Source organism: Mus caroli, unplaced genomic scaffold (assembly GCF_978045245.1).
Source record: "Mus caroli unplaced genomic scaffold, Mus_caroli_1 scaffold_13, whole genome shotgun sequence".
NCBI lineage: Eukaryota > Metazoa > Chordata > Mammalia > Rodentia > Muridae > Mus > Mus caroli.
This window is the reverse complement of record NW_028227268.1, coordinates 20856415-20875127: the sequence shown is the minus strand read 5'-3', so window position 1 is coordinate 20875127 and position 18713 is coordinate 20856415. Positions and strand designations below refer to the sequence as shown.

At 45.2% G+C, this 18713-nt stretch overlaps 1 protein-coding gene across 2 annotated transcripts; it reads left to right on the top strand.

Moving 5' to 3' along the window:
• Positions 1 to 11766: 11766 nt before the first annotated feature.
• On the top strand, positions 11767 to 17320 carry Psme3 (proteasome activator subunit 3). 2 transcript variants are annotated; one of them, XM_021176734.3, is made up of 11 exons: positions 11767 to 12042; positions 12737 to 12769; positions 12885 to 12947; positions 13178 to 13282; positions 14775 to 14823; positions 15244 to 15356; positions 15546 to 15614; positions 15732 to 15799; positions 15899 to 15953; positions 16059 to 16145; positions 17092 to 17320. In XM_021176734.3, exons 1-11 carry the CDS (start codon positions 12001 to 12003, stop codon positions 17170 to 17172), a joined length of 765 nt encoding a protein of 254 aa, XP_021032393.1. In that variant the 5' UTR covers positions 11767 to 12000; the 3' UTR covers positions 17173 to 17320. The 2 variants fall into 2 exon arrangements, with proteins under 2 accessions (XP_021032393.1, XP_021032392.1); XM_021176733.3 differs by lacking the exon at positions 11767 to 12042 and adding an exon at positions 12516 to 12651.
• Positions 17321 to 18713: the final 1393 nt, after the last annotated feature.

Genomic DNA, 18713 nt, shown 5'->3' with positions numbered 1-18713 from the left:
CTGGCTGTCCTGGACTCACTCTGTAGACCAGGCTGGCCTCAAACTCAGAAATCCACCTGCCTCTGCCTCCCGAGTGCTGGGATTAAAGATGTGCACCACCACCACCCGCCCCTAAGTTATTTTCTAAATGTGCAGAAATTTTTTATGTTTCATTTTTTTTTTTTGTGGAAACAAGATCTTGTGTACCTCAAAGTATTCTCAAAATTGCTCTCTGGAGCTAGAGAGAATAATAAAATGCTTACTCTTGGGCTGGAGAGATGGCTCAGTGGTTAAGAGCACTGACTGCTCTTCCGAAGGTTCTGAGTTCAATTCCCAGCAACCACATGGTAGCTCACAACCATCCTTAATGAGATCTGATGCCCTCTTGTGGTGTGTCTGAAGACAGATACAGTGTACTTACATACATAAAATAAATAAATAAAACTTAAAAAATATAATAAAATGCTTACTCCTGTTGAGAGGGGGCCCATGTTTAATTCCCACCACCATCTATAACTCCATATGTTAAGTGACATTTTCTGGACACTAGGCACATGGGTGGTGCACATACATCAATGCAGGCAAAATAACCACACAAAAAATAAAATAAATAAATATAACAATAGAATTTTGTTTTGTTTTGTTTTGTTTTGTTTTGTTTTTGAGACAGGATTTCACTGTGGAGCCCTGAATGTCCTGAAACTCACTCTGTAGATAAGGTTGGCCTTGAACTCACAGAGATCTGCCTCTGCCTTCCAAGTGCTGTGCCATGCACAACCCTCATCCTGTGGAAAGAATGTTTTGTTTTTAATTTTTATTCCTGTATTTTATATATGAATGCCTTTTCTGTATATATACCTACATGCCAGAAGTGAGCATCAGCCACCATGTAGTTGCTGAGAATTGAAGTCAGGACCTCTGGAAAAGCACCGTTCACCACATAGCCATCTCTCCAGCCCTAATTTTTTTTTAGCTTTATCTATATTTATGTTTATGGATGTTTTACCTGCATGTATGCACACCACAGGCGTGCCTGGTGTCCACAGAAGTCAGAAAAGTGTGTCAGATCTGGAGTCACAGAAGATTGCTAGCCAGGATGTGGGAGCTGGGAATCAAGCCCAGCTCCTCTGGGGGAGCAGCCAGTGCTCTTTCATACTGAGCCATCTCTCCAGCCTCTGAAAAACAATTCTTATAAAGTTGCCATGTTACCGGTTCCGGAGATTACAAATACTACCACGTCCAGCTTTAGATGATTTTAAATTTTTATAAAGTCAAATATATCTATTTATTGACTGGCTGACTGGCTGCTTGACTGATGGGTTGAGGGAAGGTCTCAGTTTGTAGTCCTGTATGGCCTGGGACTCTCTACATAGACAGGCCAGGCTAGCCTCAAAGAGACAGAGATAGATACCCCTGCCTCTGTCTCCTAAGCACTGGAATTAAATGTGTGCACCACCACATCTAGTGTATTTCTCTGTTACTTGTATCACTTAAAAAGTTATTCTGCAGAGGCAGGCGGATTTCTGAGTTCGAGGCCAGCCTGGTCTACAAAGTGAGTTCCAGGACAGCCAGGACTATACAGAGAAACCCTGTCTCGAAAAAAACCAAAAAAAAAAAAAAAAAAAGTTATTCTGCTCCTTCTCAAGGCACCTTCTAGGTCAGCAGTTCTCAACCTGTAGGTCATAACCCCTTTGTAGGGGTCAAATGACCCTTTCACAGGACTCACACACACACATCAGGTGTTTATGTTACATTTCATAATAGTAGCAAAATTACAGTTCTAAAGCAGTAAGAAAACAATGTTATGGTTTGGGGTCATCACAACAGGAGGAACCGTATTAAAGGGCCACAGTCATAGGAATATTGAGAACCGCTGTCCTCGGTGATCAGCTAGATAAGCCACCAGCTGTCAGAAACTCATCGAAGTAGGTGATTAACTAAAGTTTCATACTCTCATGAGAAGTTCATGCCACAGGAGTAGCCACCGAAGCCCTGTGCGAAGAGTTGAAGGTTTGTGGTCTTGATCAGAAGTGGAAATGACAAAGTTTTCGCATGAAACCAGTGTTTTTGCCCCACGGCACAGAGCATGTGCAGTTCAGTATGGGTAATTCTGGTTGTAGACCAAGGAGAACTGGGGACAGGCATCCTAGTTGGTTCATGGATGCTTTGTGGACGTTAATCTGAGTGTTCTCAACTTGGTTATTTGTAAGGAGCCAGGGGAGGATATTCCTAGATGGACAGATACTACCGTGCCTTGAAGGTTGGTGTCCCCAAAAGATAAGAGCATCCGGAAGCTTTTCAGTCTCACTGAAGAAGATGGTGTCCAGCAATATGTTGTCAGGAAATTAAGAAGCAAAACACCAAGATTCAGCATCCTGCAACATAAACATTGCTCTGATTAAAAAAATGAGGCCGCTACACAATGTGGCCAAGAGAATGAGGGAAGCCAAAGAAAAACAGCAAGAAGAGAGATCACCAAGAGACATAGGTTGTCCTTGCTGAGAGCTTCTAAGTCTGAGTGCAGTCAAAAATAAGTCTTAAAGAGCCGGGCATCGGTGGCACACACCTTTAATCCCAGCACTCGGGAGGCAGAGGCAGGTGGATTTCTGAGTTCCAGGCCAGCCTGGTCTACAGAGTGAGTTCCAGGACAGCCAGGGCTATACAGAGAAACTGTCTTGAAAACAAAACAAAAAAGTCTTAAAGAATGACTGGTGATTGGGTCCTTGCAAAACAAAACAAGTTATTCTGACTTCCATGCTCTTCTGTTATTTCACAAGGATGTTATCCCCCTGTGGTGGTGCTGGATATCATAAGTCAAATTCCTTGACATTTTTTTTTTCTTTCTGCTAACTAAAAAGTCTTCATACAACTCCTTTCTCTCGGATCTTTCAGCATTTAAGACCCTCACTCCTCGAGGAGACAGAGTCATATCCAAAGAATTCTCACTTGGAGCTAGTGTGTCTGGTTACATCTAATATTTCTTTCTCCTTGGCTGCCATCAAAAAGGCATAGAAAATTAACCAGGTTCTAGACAGGTAAGGGCTCAAGCAGTTATTCGGCCACACCGTAGGGCTCAACAGGGCTCACCATGATGTTGTTGTGCCCTGTGTAAAGATTATCCTTGAATGATTCAAATGCTGATTTCTGTGCCCCCGTCTGGTTGCAAGGTGCACAAGACATTGCAGTGCTTGAGAATGTGCTGTCTCAATGTTGTGTAAACTTCGCTCCCCAGTTATCTCTGATCAGTGAGTAAAAAGCTGATTACCAATGACTGGGTAGAGGACATAATAGGACTGGCCTTTCAATCCCAGCCAGGAGGAAAGAGGGAGAAAGAGAGTTTTCACCATGAGGTGAGGGACCAGGAGTGACCATGAGAACACACATGGAACAGAGAGAGGCAGAGCAATACAAAAATGCAACTATCTCAGGAATTTTGGCTGCGGAGTAGCTAGATTAAATTTGAGGATTAGACTAGGTTAATAACTTGTGAGTTAAAGCTTGTTTTAAAAAAGTCTAATAGTCTCTGTCTCAATTATTTTGGAGCTAGCAGGGTTATAGAAAAATTTTTTACTTTTTTTTTTTTTTTTCGAGACACAGTTTCTCTGTGTAGCCCTGGCTGTCCTGGAACTCACTTTGTAGAGCAGGCTGGCCTCAAACTCAGAAATCTGCCTGCCTCTGCCTCCCAAGTGCTGGGATTAAAGGTGTGCGCCACTAACACCCAGCAAAATTTTACTTTTAAATTTGCACTAACCTAGGGCTTGAAAATCTCTTGTTCCTATACAACCCTGGGACCTGAAACAAGTCATTCAATTGTTCTGTGCCTTGTTTTGAAATCCCCCTTGTTGCATAAAATGTCATATAATAGTCTATATCACACAGGACAACATGGTGATGAAATAAGTGGATATGAGTGAGCCATGGACAGCGAGGCCTGGCACATAGAAAGTGCCCAGTGTGCTGGTGCTGGGGAATTACTTGATTGCCTTTACACGCAATGTGAATCAATATGCCCTAATTCATCAATTCAACTAAGATTTCTTTTTTTTTTTTTTTTTTTTTTTTTTTTTTGGTTTTTCGAGACAGGGTTTCTCTGTGTAGCCCTGGCTGTCCTGGCACTCACTTTGTAGACCAGGCTGGCCTCGAACTCAGAAATCCGCCTGCCTCTGCCTCCCGAGTGCTGGGATTAAAGGCGTGCGCCACCACGCCCGGCTGTCAACTAAGATTTCTTGATGACATATTATGTTCCCATCACTGTTCTAGATCTGGGAGGACACATTAGTAAACTGCTCTAATAGTTTATTTTCTAGAGGAGGAAATTTGACAACAGCCATGTAAAAAGATCATTTCAGATAATGGTGGATGTAATGGGTTGAATTTTGTCCCCCGCAGAACCTACTGAATGGAAATCAATGGTGTGGAAATCATGTCTGCAGCTGATTGAGTTTTAGTGAGTGTATCAGGTTGAGACCTGTGATGCTTGAATAAGAGTGACACCATCCTCCCGCCCCTAGTAAATTCATATATTTGATGTTTGGTCATCAGCAAGTGGCACTGCTTGAGATGGCTTAGGAGGTGTGGCCTTGTTGGAATGGGTATGGCCTTATTGGAGTAGGTGTGGCCTTGTTGGAGAAAATGTCTCACTAGGAGTGAGCTTTGGGGTTTCAAAACCCTAAACCAGTACCAGTGTCTCTGCTTGTGGATCCAGATGTAGAACCCTCAGTTACTACTCCAGCACAGTCTACCTGCATGTCACCATCCTCCCTGCCATGATGACAGTGAAATAATCCTCTGAAATTATAAGCCTGTCCCAACCTGTAGTCATGATGTCTCTTTTGAGTAATAGAACATTGACTAACATAATCCCTAATGCAATATGACTGGTGTCCTTATTTAAAGGGGGGCAATCTGATGACAGAGACAGATACACTCAGAGGGAAGATGATGTGGAGAAACACAAGGCCATCTCCAAGCCCAGGAGCCCCAGAAGTTCTCCAAAGCTAAGCAACTCTCTCAAATAAATGCTTCCCTTCAGCCTTCAGAGCAGGCATGGATTCCCTTGAGACCCTCATTTTGGACTAATGGCCCCTGCAAGTGTGAGACAATACATTTCTCTCTTTCTAGGCAATCCAGCTGGTAGTACTTTGTGCAGCAGTTCTAGCAAATGGATAGATCAGGTACCGTGCATATCAAAGATGAGGCAAGAGGAGTAAGTGAATCCAGGGGCAAGTGAAACTGCCCACTGGGAAGGTCAGGAGGGCTCTATTGTCTGGGAGACCATCCAAATAACACAAAGGAAAGAGATAGGACTGGCTGGCTTAAAAAAAAAAAAGCAGAGCATAGTGGCACATGCTTAGAATCTCAGCACTTGGGAGGCAAAGGCAGAAAGAGTGCTATAAGTTTTAGACCAGCCTGGGCATCATGGAAAGTTCCAGTTTTCCCCAGGCTGTCTAATGAGACTTGTCTCAGGAACAAAAAGCAAAATATTATTTACTCAAAAACAGACTACAAAGAGGAAACTGGAAAAGCAGAGGCAGGAAGTTCATGAGGTATAGGCTAGCCTGAGCTATATCAAGACCTTATCCTCTTCTCACCAAATATGTTTATCTATCCTATGTTGAAGGGCATTTGGTAGCTTCCAGTTAGGGCTACTGTGAATAGCGCTGCTGGGAACACTCTTGTTTGTGTCTTTGGGTGAGCATATTTTGGGGGGTATGTCCCTAGAGAAGAGATTTCTGGGGCACAGATATGTCTATTTAGTTTGGATAGATACAGCCACATCCAAGGATAGTCTGGAACTTGCACACACACACCCCCATGCCCTGTCTAAGCCTCTCCCAAGTTTTCTTAGATAAATTACAGCCGTGGTTATTATATTCAAAGATGACTTTATATGTAATTGTTGTCTTAGTTATGGTTACTACTGATATGATGAAATGCCATGATCAAAAGCAACTTGGGGAGGAACGGGTTTCTTTCACTCACAGTTCTGTATAACAGTTCATCATCAAAAGCAGGGAGGGCAGGAACTCAAGCAGGGTAGGAAGCTGGAGGTGTGGCGCTGATGCAGAGGCCATGGAGGGGTGCTGCTTATTAGCTTGCTCCTCATGGCTTGCTCAGCCTGCCTTCTTATAGAACTTAGAATTATAAGCCCAGGGGTGACCCCAACAACAGAGTTCCCAAGTGCTAGAACTAAAGGTATGCACCTCTACACTTAGTCTAACTTTGTGTTGACTTACTTTATTTGTTTGTTTGTTTGTTTGTTTGTTTGTTGAGACAGGGTTTTTCTGTGTAGCCCCGGCTGTCCTGGAACTCACTCTGTAGAGCAGGCTGGTCTCGAACTCAGAAATCCTCCTGCCTCTGCCTCCCAAATGCTGGGATTAAAGGCATGCACCACCACCGCCTGGCTTGTGTTGACTTACTTTTAAAAGATTTTTTATTTTTTATTTTTAGGTGTGTTTTGCCTGCATGTATGTGTACTATGTATGACTGTATACCATACACATACCTGGTGGCAAGTGGAGGCCAGAAGAGGATGTTGGATCCTGTGGAACTAGAGTTACAGACAGTTGTGAGCCACCGTATGGGTGCTGGTAATTGAACCCAGGTACTCTGGGAGAGAAGCCAGTGTTCTTAACCACTGAACAATCTCTTCAGTCCCCTACTTCCTGTTTTGTGAGAGAAGGGCTCCCTATATCACTGATGCTTGCCTCAAACTCACTGTCTTTCTACCTCAGCCTCCGAAGTACACTGACACCTGCACCCCACCCCATATGTATACAGAGGGCAAACACGCATATCCATACACATGATAACAAGAAATACAATTCTCAAGAGGAAAATGTAAAGTCAGGCATGGTGACAGATGCCTTATTTCCCAAACTCAGGATGCAGAGGTAGTCAGATCTCTATGAGTTCAAGGCCAGCCTGATCTACATAGCAAACTCAAGGACAGCCAGGAAAGATCTTGCTTCAAAAAAAAAAATCTGATGAAATAAAGTTACATATGAAGATGTAGATTTTGACTGAAAGCTAATATCAGGGTTTGGGCAAAGTGGCTCAGTTGTCAAATATTCACTGAGTGTGTATGAGCCCTGAGTTTAATCCTCAGAATTCACATAGTGGAAAGAGAAAACCAGGTCCTGCAAACTGTCCTCCAACCTTTGTGCGCGCACTGTGGCATACAACTGGGTCAGCAATGAATAAATACATACTTTAAATGATTTTAAAAACATAAGTTCGCCTTTAATCCCAGCACTTGTTCAGGCAGAGGCAGGTGGATTTCTGAGTTTGAGGCCAGCCTGGTCTACAGAGTGAGTTCCAGGACAGCCAGGGCTATACAGAGAAACCCTGTCTCGAAAAACCAAAAAACAAACAAACAAAAAAACAACCTAAGTTATCCAGCTGAGGGATAAGGCTCTTCCTGGAGGCGTTTTGTCATTAGGCAACAGGATGTTCTCATCGCCAGCACGCCTGTGAGATTTCCTGGAGAAATTCTAGTTTTATGAGCTACCTTTCCCATATTTTAGGGTCCCTTTACAACTGTCAGATTTGGTTGGTTTTTGATACGGAGTCTTACTTTGTTACTGTTAGCCTGGCCTTGAACTCCTGGGTTCTAGAGATCTTCCTGTTTCACCTCCCAAGCAGCTGTTTTCCTGATCAGGCACAAGGCCCACAGATCCAGCCACAGGCCTGCCTTAGTTTGTAGTTAAGCCAAGATATCTATGTTGGCTCAACTCTCAGTGGAAGACTCAGAACAGGGAGTGCTCTCGTCAGAAGGAGGAAGGGCTAGAAGGGCTAGAAGAGCTAGGGTAATTGTAGGAATGGCCAACCTCAAGTTAACTGTGTTTATTTTTGTCCTTTGGTAACTATATATTTTAGGTTATGTTCTCAGTTGCTTACATATAGCAGAGACCAACCCCCATCAGGCTAGACCAATGAATTCTTGACTTAAAAATTAAAAGTAGCAGCACTTGGGAGGCAGAGGCAGGCAGATTTCTGAGTTCGAGGCCAGCCTGGTCTACAAAGTGAGTTCCAGGACAGCCAGAGCTACACAGAGAAACCCTGTCTCGAAAAAAACCACACACAAAAAAAACCAAAAACCAACAACAACAAAAAAAGTAGGGCTGACTGTAACTCTGGAATCTGACACCCTTAAGTAGACATACACATAGGCAAAACACCCATGTACGTAAATAAAATCAATTATTTTATTTTTTATTTTTAAGTTTTCTTTAAAAATTAAAAGTATAGTACAATTTTGCAGTACATGTGGTCTACCAGTTTGCTCTAAAACACAAACATTAACTCCATTAAATGTGGTCATTCACTCCTTCATAAATTATAATCATCAAATGAGTGGTTTCTCTCCCTTGCCGCGATATACTCTAGGGCCAGAGCTCTGGTTCTGATCTTGGCATACTTCAGAGTTATTAGGAAAAATTCCATTTAATTCATTCAAAACAATTATATTTTGTACAGTAGTTGTTAGAGGGAAAGAGGCAAAGAGAACCACACCAGGTATTGTTAAAGCCCAGTTATTTGCAGCTATGCATGGCAGTGCATATGTGTAAAGCCAACCCTGAGGAGGTGGAGGCAAGACGATGGGGAGTTCAAGACTAGCTTAGTCTACGTAGTGAGTTGGAGGTCACCCCGTCACTACACACAAGCCCTGACTGGTGGTGGTGGTGGTGGTGGGGACGACGGAGCAAGAAATAAAAAGAAAGAGGAGAAGATGCTGAAGTATTTCCTCAAGAACTGGAAGAGGACGGATGCAAAAGGAAGGATGGGCTTCCTCAGGAAGAGAGATGTTTCCTCCAGTGAGAGAATATGAGGCAAGACAGGAAGTATTGGTAGGTTGGCAATTCAGTGCTAAGGTGCTACCTTAGTCCCTTTCTGCTGCTGAAATCAAAGCCATGAATGAAAGCAATTAGGGGAGGAAAGGGTCTATTTCATCTTTCAGCCTAACAGGAAGGAAAGTTAGAGCAGGAACTCAAGGCAGGAACCTGAAGGCGGTGCTTCTGGGTCTCTCCTCTTGGAGTGCTCAGTTTGCTTTCTTATAAACCCTAGGACTACCTTTGCTGGTTCTTTTCATATCAATCATCAATCAAGAAAGTGCCCCCATGGGGTTGCCTACTGGTCAATCTAGAGGAAACACTTTCTCAATTGAAGTTCCCTGTTCCTAGATGACCCTGGTTATGTTGGGTTAACAAAATTAATAATAATAATAATGGTGATGATGATGATAATCTAGCCAGGTCAAGTGATAAGGAACACCCCATTTGCTTCTGTCTTTTCAATGGCACATGATCCAAGACCATAAACTGGAGTTGAAAGGGAAGGAATTGTGAAGGTCTTAGGAAAGGAGAAAGCATGGACTGGAGAGACAGCTCAGTGGTTAAGAGCACTAACTGCTCTTCCAGAGGTCCTGAGTTCAATTCCCAGCAACCACATGGTAGCTTACAACCATCTGTAATGGGATCTGATGTCCTCTTCTGGTGCGTCTGAAGAGAGCAATGGTGTACTCATATACATAAAATAAATACATAAATCCTTAAAAAAAAAAGCATGGCAGTCATTCTGCATATGAGGAAAACTTGTTAAGAGCACAGAGAAAGAGCTCATGAGTTATCGTACATTTGATTGAGATTTATGGACATGAATTTAAAGTAAGGCCAGCCATTCTGGAGCACACAAAAACAAGTGGCATTTACAATTGTTTTCTCAGTAAGTTGATGGATCACTGCCTACAACTTTCAGGAAAAGTATGTCTGCCTTCTTACAATGTACCTGAAGACAACACAAGTTTTTGAGCATGAAGCCATTATTTCAATAAGCACAAACACTAGTTTTGAAGTTAGAATGCTGAAAGACGCACAGAATAGTGGCCCATTTACAGTAGAAGGAAGTTAATTTGGGAGCGAATTCTGATGTTAAGCATCCTGTAGAATGGAAAGTTACTACAGATTCCTGTTAACAGGATGTAGTGTGAAAGGTGAACTGGTAGGAGTGGACAAGGTGTGTGTGTGTGTGTGTGTGTGTGTGATATTTCCACTTGAGTAAGTGGGAAGGACTATCTTAGACTCCTGCTACTGCCTGCCTGCAGTTTCTTTGCATTATGGTCACTTTATTTTCTGGCATTTTTTTCCCAATATGAAGCACCAGTGACAACCAGAAACTTTAAACAGATTATTTATTGTCTATTATCTCAGAGCTGTTGCATTCCATAGAGGAGTCATTGGCTATAAGTGGCTATTGAGTACTACAGTGTATCACACTTCCTGTTGTTGGTTGTTGTTTTTTCTTCCTTTTTAAAAGATGTATTTATTTATTGTGTATACAGTGTTGTGCCTGTGTACATGCCTGCACACCAGAAGAGGGCACCAGACTGCATTATAGGTGGTTATGGGCCACCAAGTGGTTGCTGGGAATTGAACTTAGGACTTCTGAAAGAGTGGCCAGTGCTCTTAACCTTTGAGCCATCTCTCCAGCCTATTTGGTTGTTTTGTTACTTTTTAGATATGGCCTTACTCCAAAGCTCAGGCATTTAAAGTCATTATTTACTGTGTCTACTTGCTTACTTTCTAATGTGTGTGCAGAGGTAATAGGACCACTTGCAGGGGTTCTTTCTCACACTGTATGTGTCTAAGGATTGAATTTACATAGCTAGGCTTACAGGCGAGTACCTTAATTCCCACTATGTCATCCATCTTTTAGGTCCTTGTAGTTCAAGTTTCCTGAATATTTTCCATTTAGTTGGTTGACCCGGTGAATTGGAAATCTAGATACAAAGGGCTGACTGTATTGTAATATAAATTTTATTGAAAGTGGCTACGCCGGGCAGTGGTGGCACACGCCTTTAATCCCAGCACTCGGGAGGCAGAGGCAGGAGGATTTCTGAGTTCGAGTTCGAGGCCAGGCCTGGTCTAAAAAGTGAGTTCCAGGACAGCCAGAGCTATACAGAGAAAACCTGTCTCAAAAAACCAAAAACCAAAACAAAACAAAACAAAAAAACCCAAAGTGGCTATTTAATTTTATGTGGTTATTTAATTTTTTAAAAAAATGTGTCTGCTAGAAGACTTTACCCTATATACATGATGCGCACATTTCTAGTCTCTCCAGAATACTTTTCTGGGGTCTAGCACATACCCCTACTCCATTTGATTGCATGAAATAACACATACTAAAAGATACACTGCCTAATTGTTGAAAGAGGAGATGCTGTCTCAGACTTGCGTTAGGAAAATGGTAACCTTTTCCCCTAGAACTGGGAAGATTTGATTCTAGTCAAGTCATTGGAAGCAACGTGTTGTGTCTTAGATAAACCACGAGGCTGTTTTGGGCGTGAATTTGTCCCTCAGGTATTTGGTATCTGAGGTCTGCACGTTTATGATAACTGTACCAGGAAAGCACGGTGCAATGGAACGCGTCTTCGGTTTGACACTAGCCCTAAGGACGGGAGGCAGGAGTCAGCAGTCACAGCCCGGAACCTTAAACTAGGGACCCGGGCCGCGGGCTTCTCCAGCTCACGTCACTAGGGCGCGACGCCTACTCTTCCAGAAGCCCCGGCACATGAGGTCCCGCGGTGAAGTCGAGTTCCGGGACAATAAGACACATCACTCTTGAGTCTTCGGGAGGTTTGGATCTCAGCATCCCTGTCCTAGGTTGACCACTACAGGGCACAAGAGCCGGGAGCTACAACAGCCCCTCCAGGAACCTGTAGAACTGAGTATCAGAGCGGCTGCGCAGGGCACGTGCTCGTCCTCCCGGGAGTGCCGGCGATTGGCTGTGACGCAACTTCCGGCGTGAGCGGCGAAAGCCGGGAGGGCGAGCGAGAGAGCAAGCTGCCAGCAGGCGGGCGGGTGGCCGGCCGGCACGGAGGGAGGGAACGAGCAAGCGGTGAGCAAGCCAGCGAGGGCGCCCGGGTTCCGAGGGCAGCGGAGATTCCTCAGGCCCCTCCGGTGCCCTCCCCGGAGCCCACAGCACCTCCGGCACCCAGCGGAGCGGACACGGCCCGGCCTGGCCATGGCCTCGTTGCTGAAGGTGGATCAGGAAGTGAAGCTCAAGGTAGCGGCACAGCTCCGGCCTCCTCATCTCTCCCTTCGAACCCCCAGCAGTCGGATCTGCTCCCCACTCCCCATGTCGTCTTTGTCTCCCTGGGGACATCAGCTCTTGAGCTTCCGCCTGGCTCAACCCAGCCCCCCCACGCCTGGAGACGGCATTGGAGAGGACGGTATAGGGTGGCTTTCTGTCCTGCTTCTGGTGATGGAGTGCACCAGGGACTCCTCCGGGGACACGTGTTAAACTCAGTGCTTTAGGCTAGTGACAGGTGGAAGTCCCCTGGCCCGGCCACGTCCCCGCCCCCGGACGCTGCCACTGACCCTGCCCTTGGAGGCTGGCTTACTGCGTAGGATGGGGCCAGGTCTGGGTGGGAGTTGGCACGTTTGTGAGCTCACTTCTTCCAGTCTGGCTTTTGTCTGCCTATGAAATTGAGAGGGTTTCAGACAACTGGAGGGAGGGACAAAGGGAGGTGAGGGGTGGGTAGAAAGGGAGAGAAGGGGAGACAGGTGCTGGCCTGTAACCCGAACATCCTCTCCCGAGATGGAGAAATGGATCTTGAAAAAAATGAAGTATTTGCAGTCTGGGGGCCTCTCACCTTCTAATTATAATTTGAAGGTGAGGGCGAGACAGCTGGATTTGGGGTTCCCCATCCATGCCCTTGTATCACTGGGTGTTAAGTTGCTCTCTCTGTTAATTGTAGGTTGATTCTTTCAGAGAGCGGATCACAAGTGAGGTGAGTGTTGTAAAGGAGAAAAGGGGTGATGGTTAATAGCTGGGGGTGTCCCAAAAAGATTTGTAGGGAGGGACTGTTCCACGTTTATTAATTCAGGTGTATTTTCTCTGTCTAGGCAGAAGACTTGGTGGCAAATTTTTTCCCAAAGAAATTACTAGAACTTGATAGTTTTTTGAAGGTGCGAGACACTTTTATTTCTTAAAATTACTTCTTTGGTCCCTGTCTTTGTGACAGATGGGGCAGATTGTGTGTTGATTCTGTTCTCTTGTGTACTATAAAGCATTCTTTTTTTCTTTGCTTTCACAAGAAATACTCCCTTCTTTCTCCTCCCCACCCCCCCCTCCTTGTTTTTGTTTTTGTTTTAAACTTAACACTAATACTGTTTTGGGGTGAATGCCTCTCTTTCAGGAACCAATCCTAAATATCCATGACCTAACTCAGATCCACTCAGACATGAACCTCCCAGTCCCTGACCCTATTCTCCTCACCAATAGCCACGATGGACTGGATGGTGTGAGTGTCTTGCATTTATGTTTGTGTTCTTAGTATTTTATGTTTTGGTAAGCTTGGGGATGTACGGAGTATGTGGGATTTGCCTGTGGGGTCTGGGGTTCTGTCATAGGTGTGGTGACTGTAGTATGCTACTTTTTGGACCATTAGTTTCAGTTTTGGCAAGGTGAGTTCTGATAGTGAGGCTCTCAATGTTAGCCCAGGTTTTAATTAGTTCTAAACTAGCCACAGGCTTCCTTCAGCTACCTGGCTTTCCACCTGCGTGGGAAAAAGCCTTTTCTGTTCAGTGTGCTGTGCTCACAGATGGGAAGAACAGCTGGTTTTGCTGCACAGCTGCAGTCTCTGTCTTTACTTGCTCTTTGCTTTGTTTTTGAGACAGCATCTGACTATGTAGCCCTTGGCTAGCCTGGAACTCCTTATGCAGGCTAGGTAGACCAGGTTGGCTTCAGACTCATTAAGATTTGCCTGCCCCTGCCATCTAAATGCTAGGCTGTTGCCAGCCAGCACTGATAGTGTATTCGTTGCATGTCTGTATTGTGTTAGAACGCCGCCGATGCTATAGTTTGATCTAGATTCCTGTGGCTTGGTATTTTGTTGCTGTTGCTTGTTGTTTTTTGTTTTTTGTTTTTTTGTTTTTTCTGTCCTAGAAGTTGAGCCTAGGGTCTTGTGCATGCTATATAAATGCTGTACCACTGGTTTCTATTCCTAGCTTTCAGGACTTTCTTAATTATAACTAATTGAGCTGAGTATGGTGGCTGAGCATTCAGCTTGCCTGGGAAAGGAGAGTTGTGTGTTCATGACCAGCCTGGGATACATAGGAAATTGAAGGCTAGCTGGGACACATACAAGATAAACCTGCAGTCAGGAGACACCTTAGTAGTCTGAATCCTTAGCTCCCAACATTACGTCTACCATCAGAAGGTAATGGGCTGCGTGTGCTGAGTGAGGAATTCCTTCATGTTAGAGCCAAAGGATCCATGCATACTCCCTCAGTTATCCCTACCTGCCTTGATTGCTTTCTTCTTATTTTTGAAATGGAACTTTCCCCGATTCTCCATTACTTGAAAAAGTATTTATTTAGTGTGTGGGTAGGGAGTGCTTTCCTTCTGCTGCATTGAACCCAGGGATCAAACTTGGGTCGTCAGGGTTGGCAGCAAGTGCCTCTACCTGCTGAGCCAACCTACTGGCCATTTCAGTGGCTTTTTAGATGTGTTCTTTTAGTTGTAACTTTGGCCTTCCCAACTAGAATACAAGTTTCTTTTTGACAAGAACCTCTTTTAAAAGCTTTGTGTGTGTGTGTGTGTGTGTGTGCGCGCGCGCGCGCACAGAAATTCATATGATAATCTATGGGGTCCAGGAAGGAATTAAACTAGTTTGTATAGTATCTTGTAATGGCCGTGCATGTTGAATGCAAAAATTAAACTTGCTTGTATAGTATCTTGTAATGGGCATGTGTGTTGAGTGCAGACTAATTCTTGCTTCTTCATACTTCTAGCCCACTTACAAGAAGCGCAGGTTGGATGAATGTGAAGAGGCCTTTCAAGGTAAGAGCTGCCGTCTAATCAGTTCACTTCATCTGCTGACTAGCAGCCCTGAGAAGTAGGATGGATCTGGTTTTCACCAGCTCAGGAGGTAAGGTCTGATTTAATTCCCTAGGTCAACACTTAGCAAATCCTCCTGGCTCAGTCATTATTTAGTCTTCTGGAATGCCAGGAGGGTCTGGTTGGATACCAGGGAGGATGCTTAGAGGCAGAAGCCATGCCTCACACTTGTCACAGAGGCCCATATTCTGTGCCTCAGTTCCCCCCTGTAGTAGTTGCTACCTGATACATTAGGGGGTGGTGGAGTCACTTAGAATTGTGACAGAGAAGAGGTTATTACATCTATGTCTAGGGAAGAGGAAAAAGATGGAGGGCGCTCGCACTTGCACTGTCCTGAACTTGTGACCTTGACATATCTTCCAGGAACCAAGGTGTTTGTGATGCCCAATGGGATGTTGAAAAGCAACCAGCAGCTTGTGGACATTATTGAGAAAGTAAAACCCGAGATTCGGCTGCTGATCGAGAAATGTAACACGGTGAGGCAGGGGTTCACGACCCAAAGAGTGGCACTAGAACTATGGAATGATGGGAGGGTTGGCAGGCTAAGGCCCTTGGTTCCTTTGTCTTGGCATCAGTCCCCACCAGCAAGAATCATGTACTTCAAAGCTTAAGTAGGAAAGACCAACGTCCTTCTACATATATTTTGTCTTCTCATTCTCATACAGGTCAAAATGTGGGTTCAGCTGTTGATTCCCAGAATAGAAGATGGGAACAACTTCGGGGTATCAATTCAGGTAGTGTGCCCACACTGCAAACTGGGAGCTCCTTCCCTGCTTTGTCTCTGCCCTCGGTCTGTGCTGCTGCTGTAGGCTGATGGGGAAGTAACTTGACTCTCCTGTTCACCTCCCCAGGAAGAAACAGTTGCCGAGCTAAGAACTGTGGAGAGTGAAGCCGCATCTTACCTGGACCAGATTTCTAGGTAGGGCAGCTTGGGCCGGACCCAGAAACTTGGGCTGGTGACGTGGGAGGCTTGTTCAGGGTCCTTTCAGCTGCTTTTTTTTTTTTTTTTCCCTTCCAGATATTATATTACAAGAGCCAAATTGGTTTCTAAAATAGCTAAATATCCCCATGTGGTAAGTAGGGTTTTGTGATCTGAGGTGGTGTGGCAAGGTAGAGTAGATTCTAGGAATGAGCTGTCTGTGGGCTTTGGAAGACTCGCCTCCCTACTTCCCATGCAGGAGGATTATCGCCGCACTGTCACAGAGATTGATGAGAAAGAATACATCAGCCTCCGGCTTATCATCTCAGAGCTGAGGAATCAGTATGTGAGTAAAACCAGTTCCTGCCCACAGTTGTCCTGCTTCTCCTAGGCCTGTGGTACTAGGAGTCCCCGATGATTGTGTGGTGTCTGCCTATAGTCTCTCTGGAGGCTGCACAGTGGGAAGCTGGCCCAGGGTACAGAGAGCTGTTCATCAGCACGGAGTAGAGAACATGAAGTCACTGAGGGAGTCTAGATGGATGTGTCTGTTCTAGCCAGGTAGGAGCGATAATACCACACATGGATGCTTAAGCCTGGGCCTTGGAGTCAGAGAGATGGCTCTGTAACCAAAGTACTCATGCAGTGAGTGACTGGATTGTTTGATTCATCTTATTTGTCCTTATACAAGGTCTCACTTTGTATCCCTGGCTGGCCTGCAACTCACTATGTTGGTGACAGACTTACAGCTCCATGACTGTCTTTCAAGTGCTGGGATAAACGATGTGCCACCGTACCCAGCCTGATTGTTTCTGTTTTTAATTATGTCTGTGTGTGTCAGTGTGTGCACATCTGAGAAGTGCGGGCACCGTGGTCACCAGATTCCCTGGAGCTGCAGTTAGTGGCCGTGAGAGTTGCCTGCCATGGGTGCTAGGAACTCAGTTGTGAACTCTTGCTCCTGGCTGATGACCCAGCTCTTCAGCTGGAAACTGTGATCTTGATCTTCTTTAAGCTCAGACTTGACTTCAATTTTTTTCTAAAATAGAGTTTGATTCTGAGTAAAAAAACCTAGACTTTTAACATCGAGGCAGCATTATTAAAAGACTTTCTCGTGCTTCTCAGTGTGATCAATGCTTGAGCCAGCTCAGGGGTGTAGGGGGTGGGGGTGCGCCCCACCCCCCAACTGGGTTAAGTGATGAGCGTTGGGTAAGGTGAGCGATTGCTTGGAGCATCTCGCTCTCTTGGTGAGGTAGAGGTTGAGCAGATGAGTGATCTCCTGATCCTTCCTGTCCTAGGTCACTCTCCATGACATGATCCTGAAAAACATTGAGAAGATCAAACGGCCCCGGAGCAGCAATGCAGAGACACTGTACTGAGGCCAGGGCCAGGGGACTTTGTGAGTCTGGCTCAAGACCGACATTGCCTTGGTTTGTTACATGACTATCGTGATGGGGAAACTGGCTGGAAATAGTAATCACACCTCTCTGTTTTTAGTTAGAGTCTAATGAAACTCTCATCTAGTTCTGTGACGTGTTTACCTCTTTTTTCAGGCCTCAGGAACTCTTCTATCTCCTTCCCCAACACCCCCCACCCAGCCTGTCCTAATTTCTGGAGAACTCCAGGTTTGTGCAACATACTGGCACAAGAGTAATTGTGGGTTTTTGTTTTTTCTTCCTTTCTCTCCCTCTTCCCCTGTTTTAGGTTTTGTATTTTCTTCCTTTTGATGATTAGTTGGTTAAAAGCTGGAGGAACTATAGGGAAAGTGTTAGGTGTCTTTTAGGAGCAGGGGGAGTGGAGGTGGAAGGGACATCTCTTGTCACAAGGCTAGTGTCTCCTTTCTGTGGGACTTTGGGTCCTCCCTGCCTGCCCAGGTGATGCCTTAGGGCTTTCCACCTACATCCATCCCGCTCTGAGCCTGACCGTGGCGAGGGATCCCCTAGACCTTCACCTGCATCCCTGCAGCTTCTTTGGATGTTTTTATAACTGGGGTTTTCACATACACATGTGTACACATGTAAACACGCATAGGGACATGCATACATGCTTCCTGCTCCATTATAGAACATACCTTCCTTCCTGCACCACCACTCCCTCAAGCCCTTCACATACAAACATCTCAGCAGGTGATAGTTGTCTTAGTCATCCACCCAGGCAAAAGTCCCAGACCCACCCTCTTCTGATAATGTAGCCGTTGGTGCCAGGGTAAGTTGAAGGAGAACCGAGAGCCGAGCAGCAGAGGGCTCATGAAGGCCTTCCCTCTGTGGCTCAGGTTCTTTTTGGTGTTATGCAAAAGTTGGCCCTCTGGCCCGCACTTGTCTTCTCCTAAGCCAGCATGTGCACTGGCTAGGGAGCGGCCAGCTGTGAGGTCCAGAGGCTGCTGCTCCTCGCTGTGCTTTCCCTTTGGGAAATGTTTCTCGTATTTATAGTATTGTGCTTCCAGGGAAAGCAGTAATTCATGTGTATGTGTGTGTGTGTGTGCACATACACACGTGCACATGTGTGTGTGTGTTCGTGTGTGTGTGTGTGTGTATTAATATGCTGCGAAGGTCAAACCCATAGAACAGTTGCCTCCTCTCTTGAATCTTCCAGAGGTACCACTTGTTAAAGCGTTTGTATTAATCGCACTAGCCCCCAGCTTTTTAAGTGAGAGTTGGTCTCTGCAGTTAGCCTGCAGTGACTGACTCTCAGTGTCTGTTTGACTTTTATTCCTCTCCGTCTTCCAATCCCAAATCATATTTCCACCTGGGATGCATCACTTTCACTCCCAGCATTCTGTAGGAAAGGAGGCGGGATGCTCTCTTCCCATGAATAGTGCTCAGTAACAAACCAATCGCATTTTCGTTGGGCAGTGCACCTATCCACCCTCAGATCCCTTCCAGCTGAGCCCCTTCCCTCCCCCCACCTTGTGTTTCTTGGT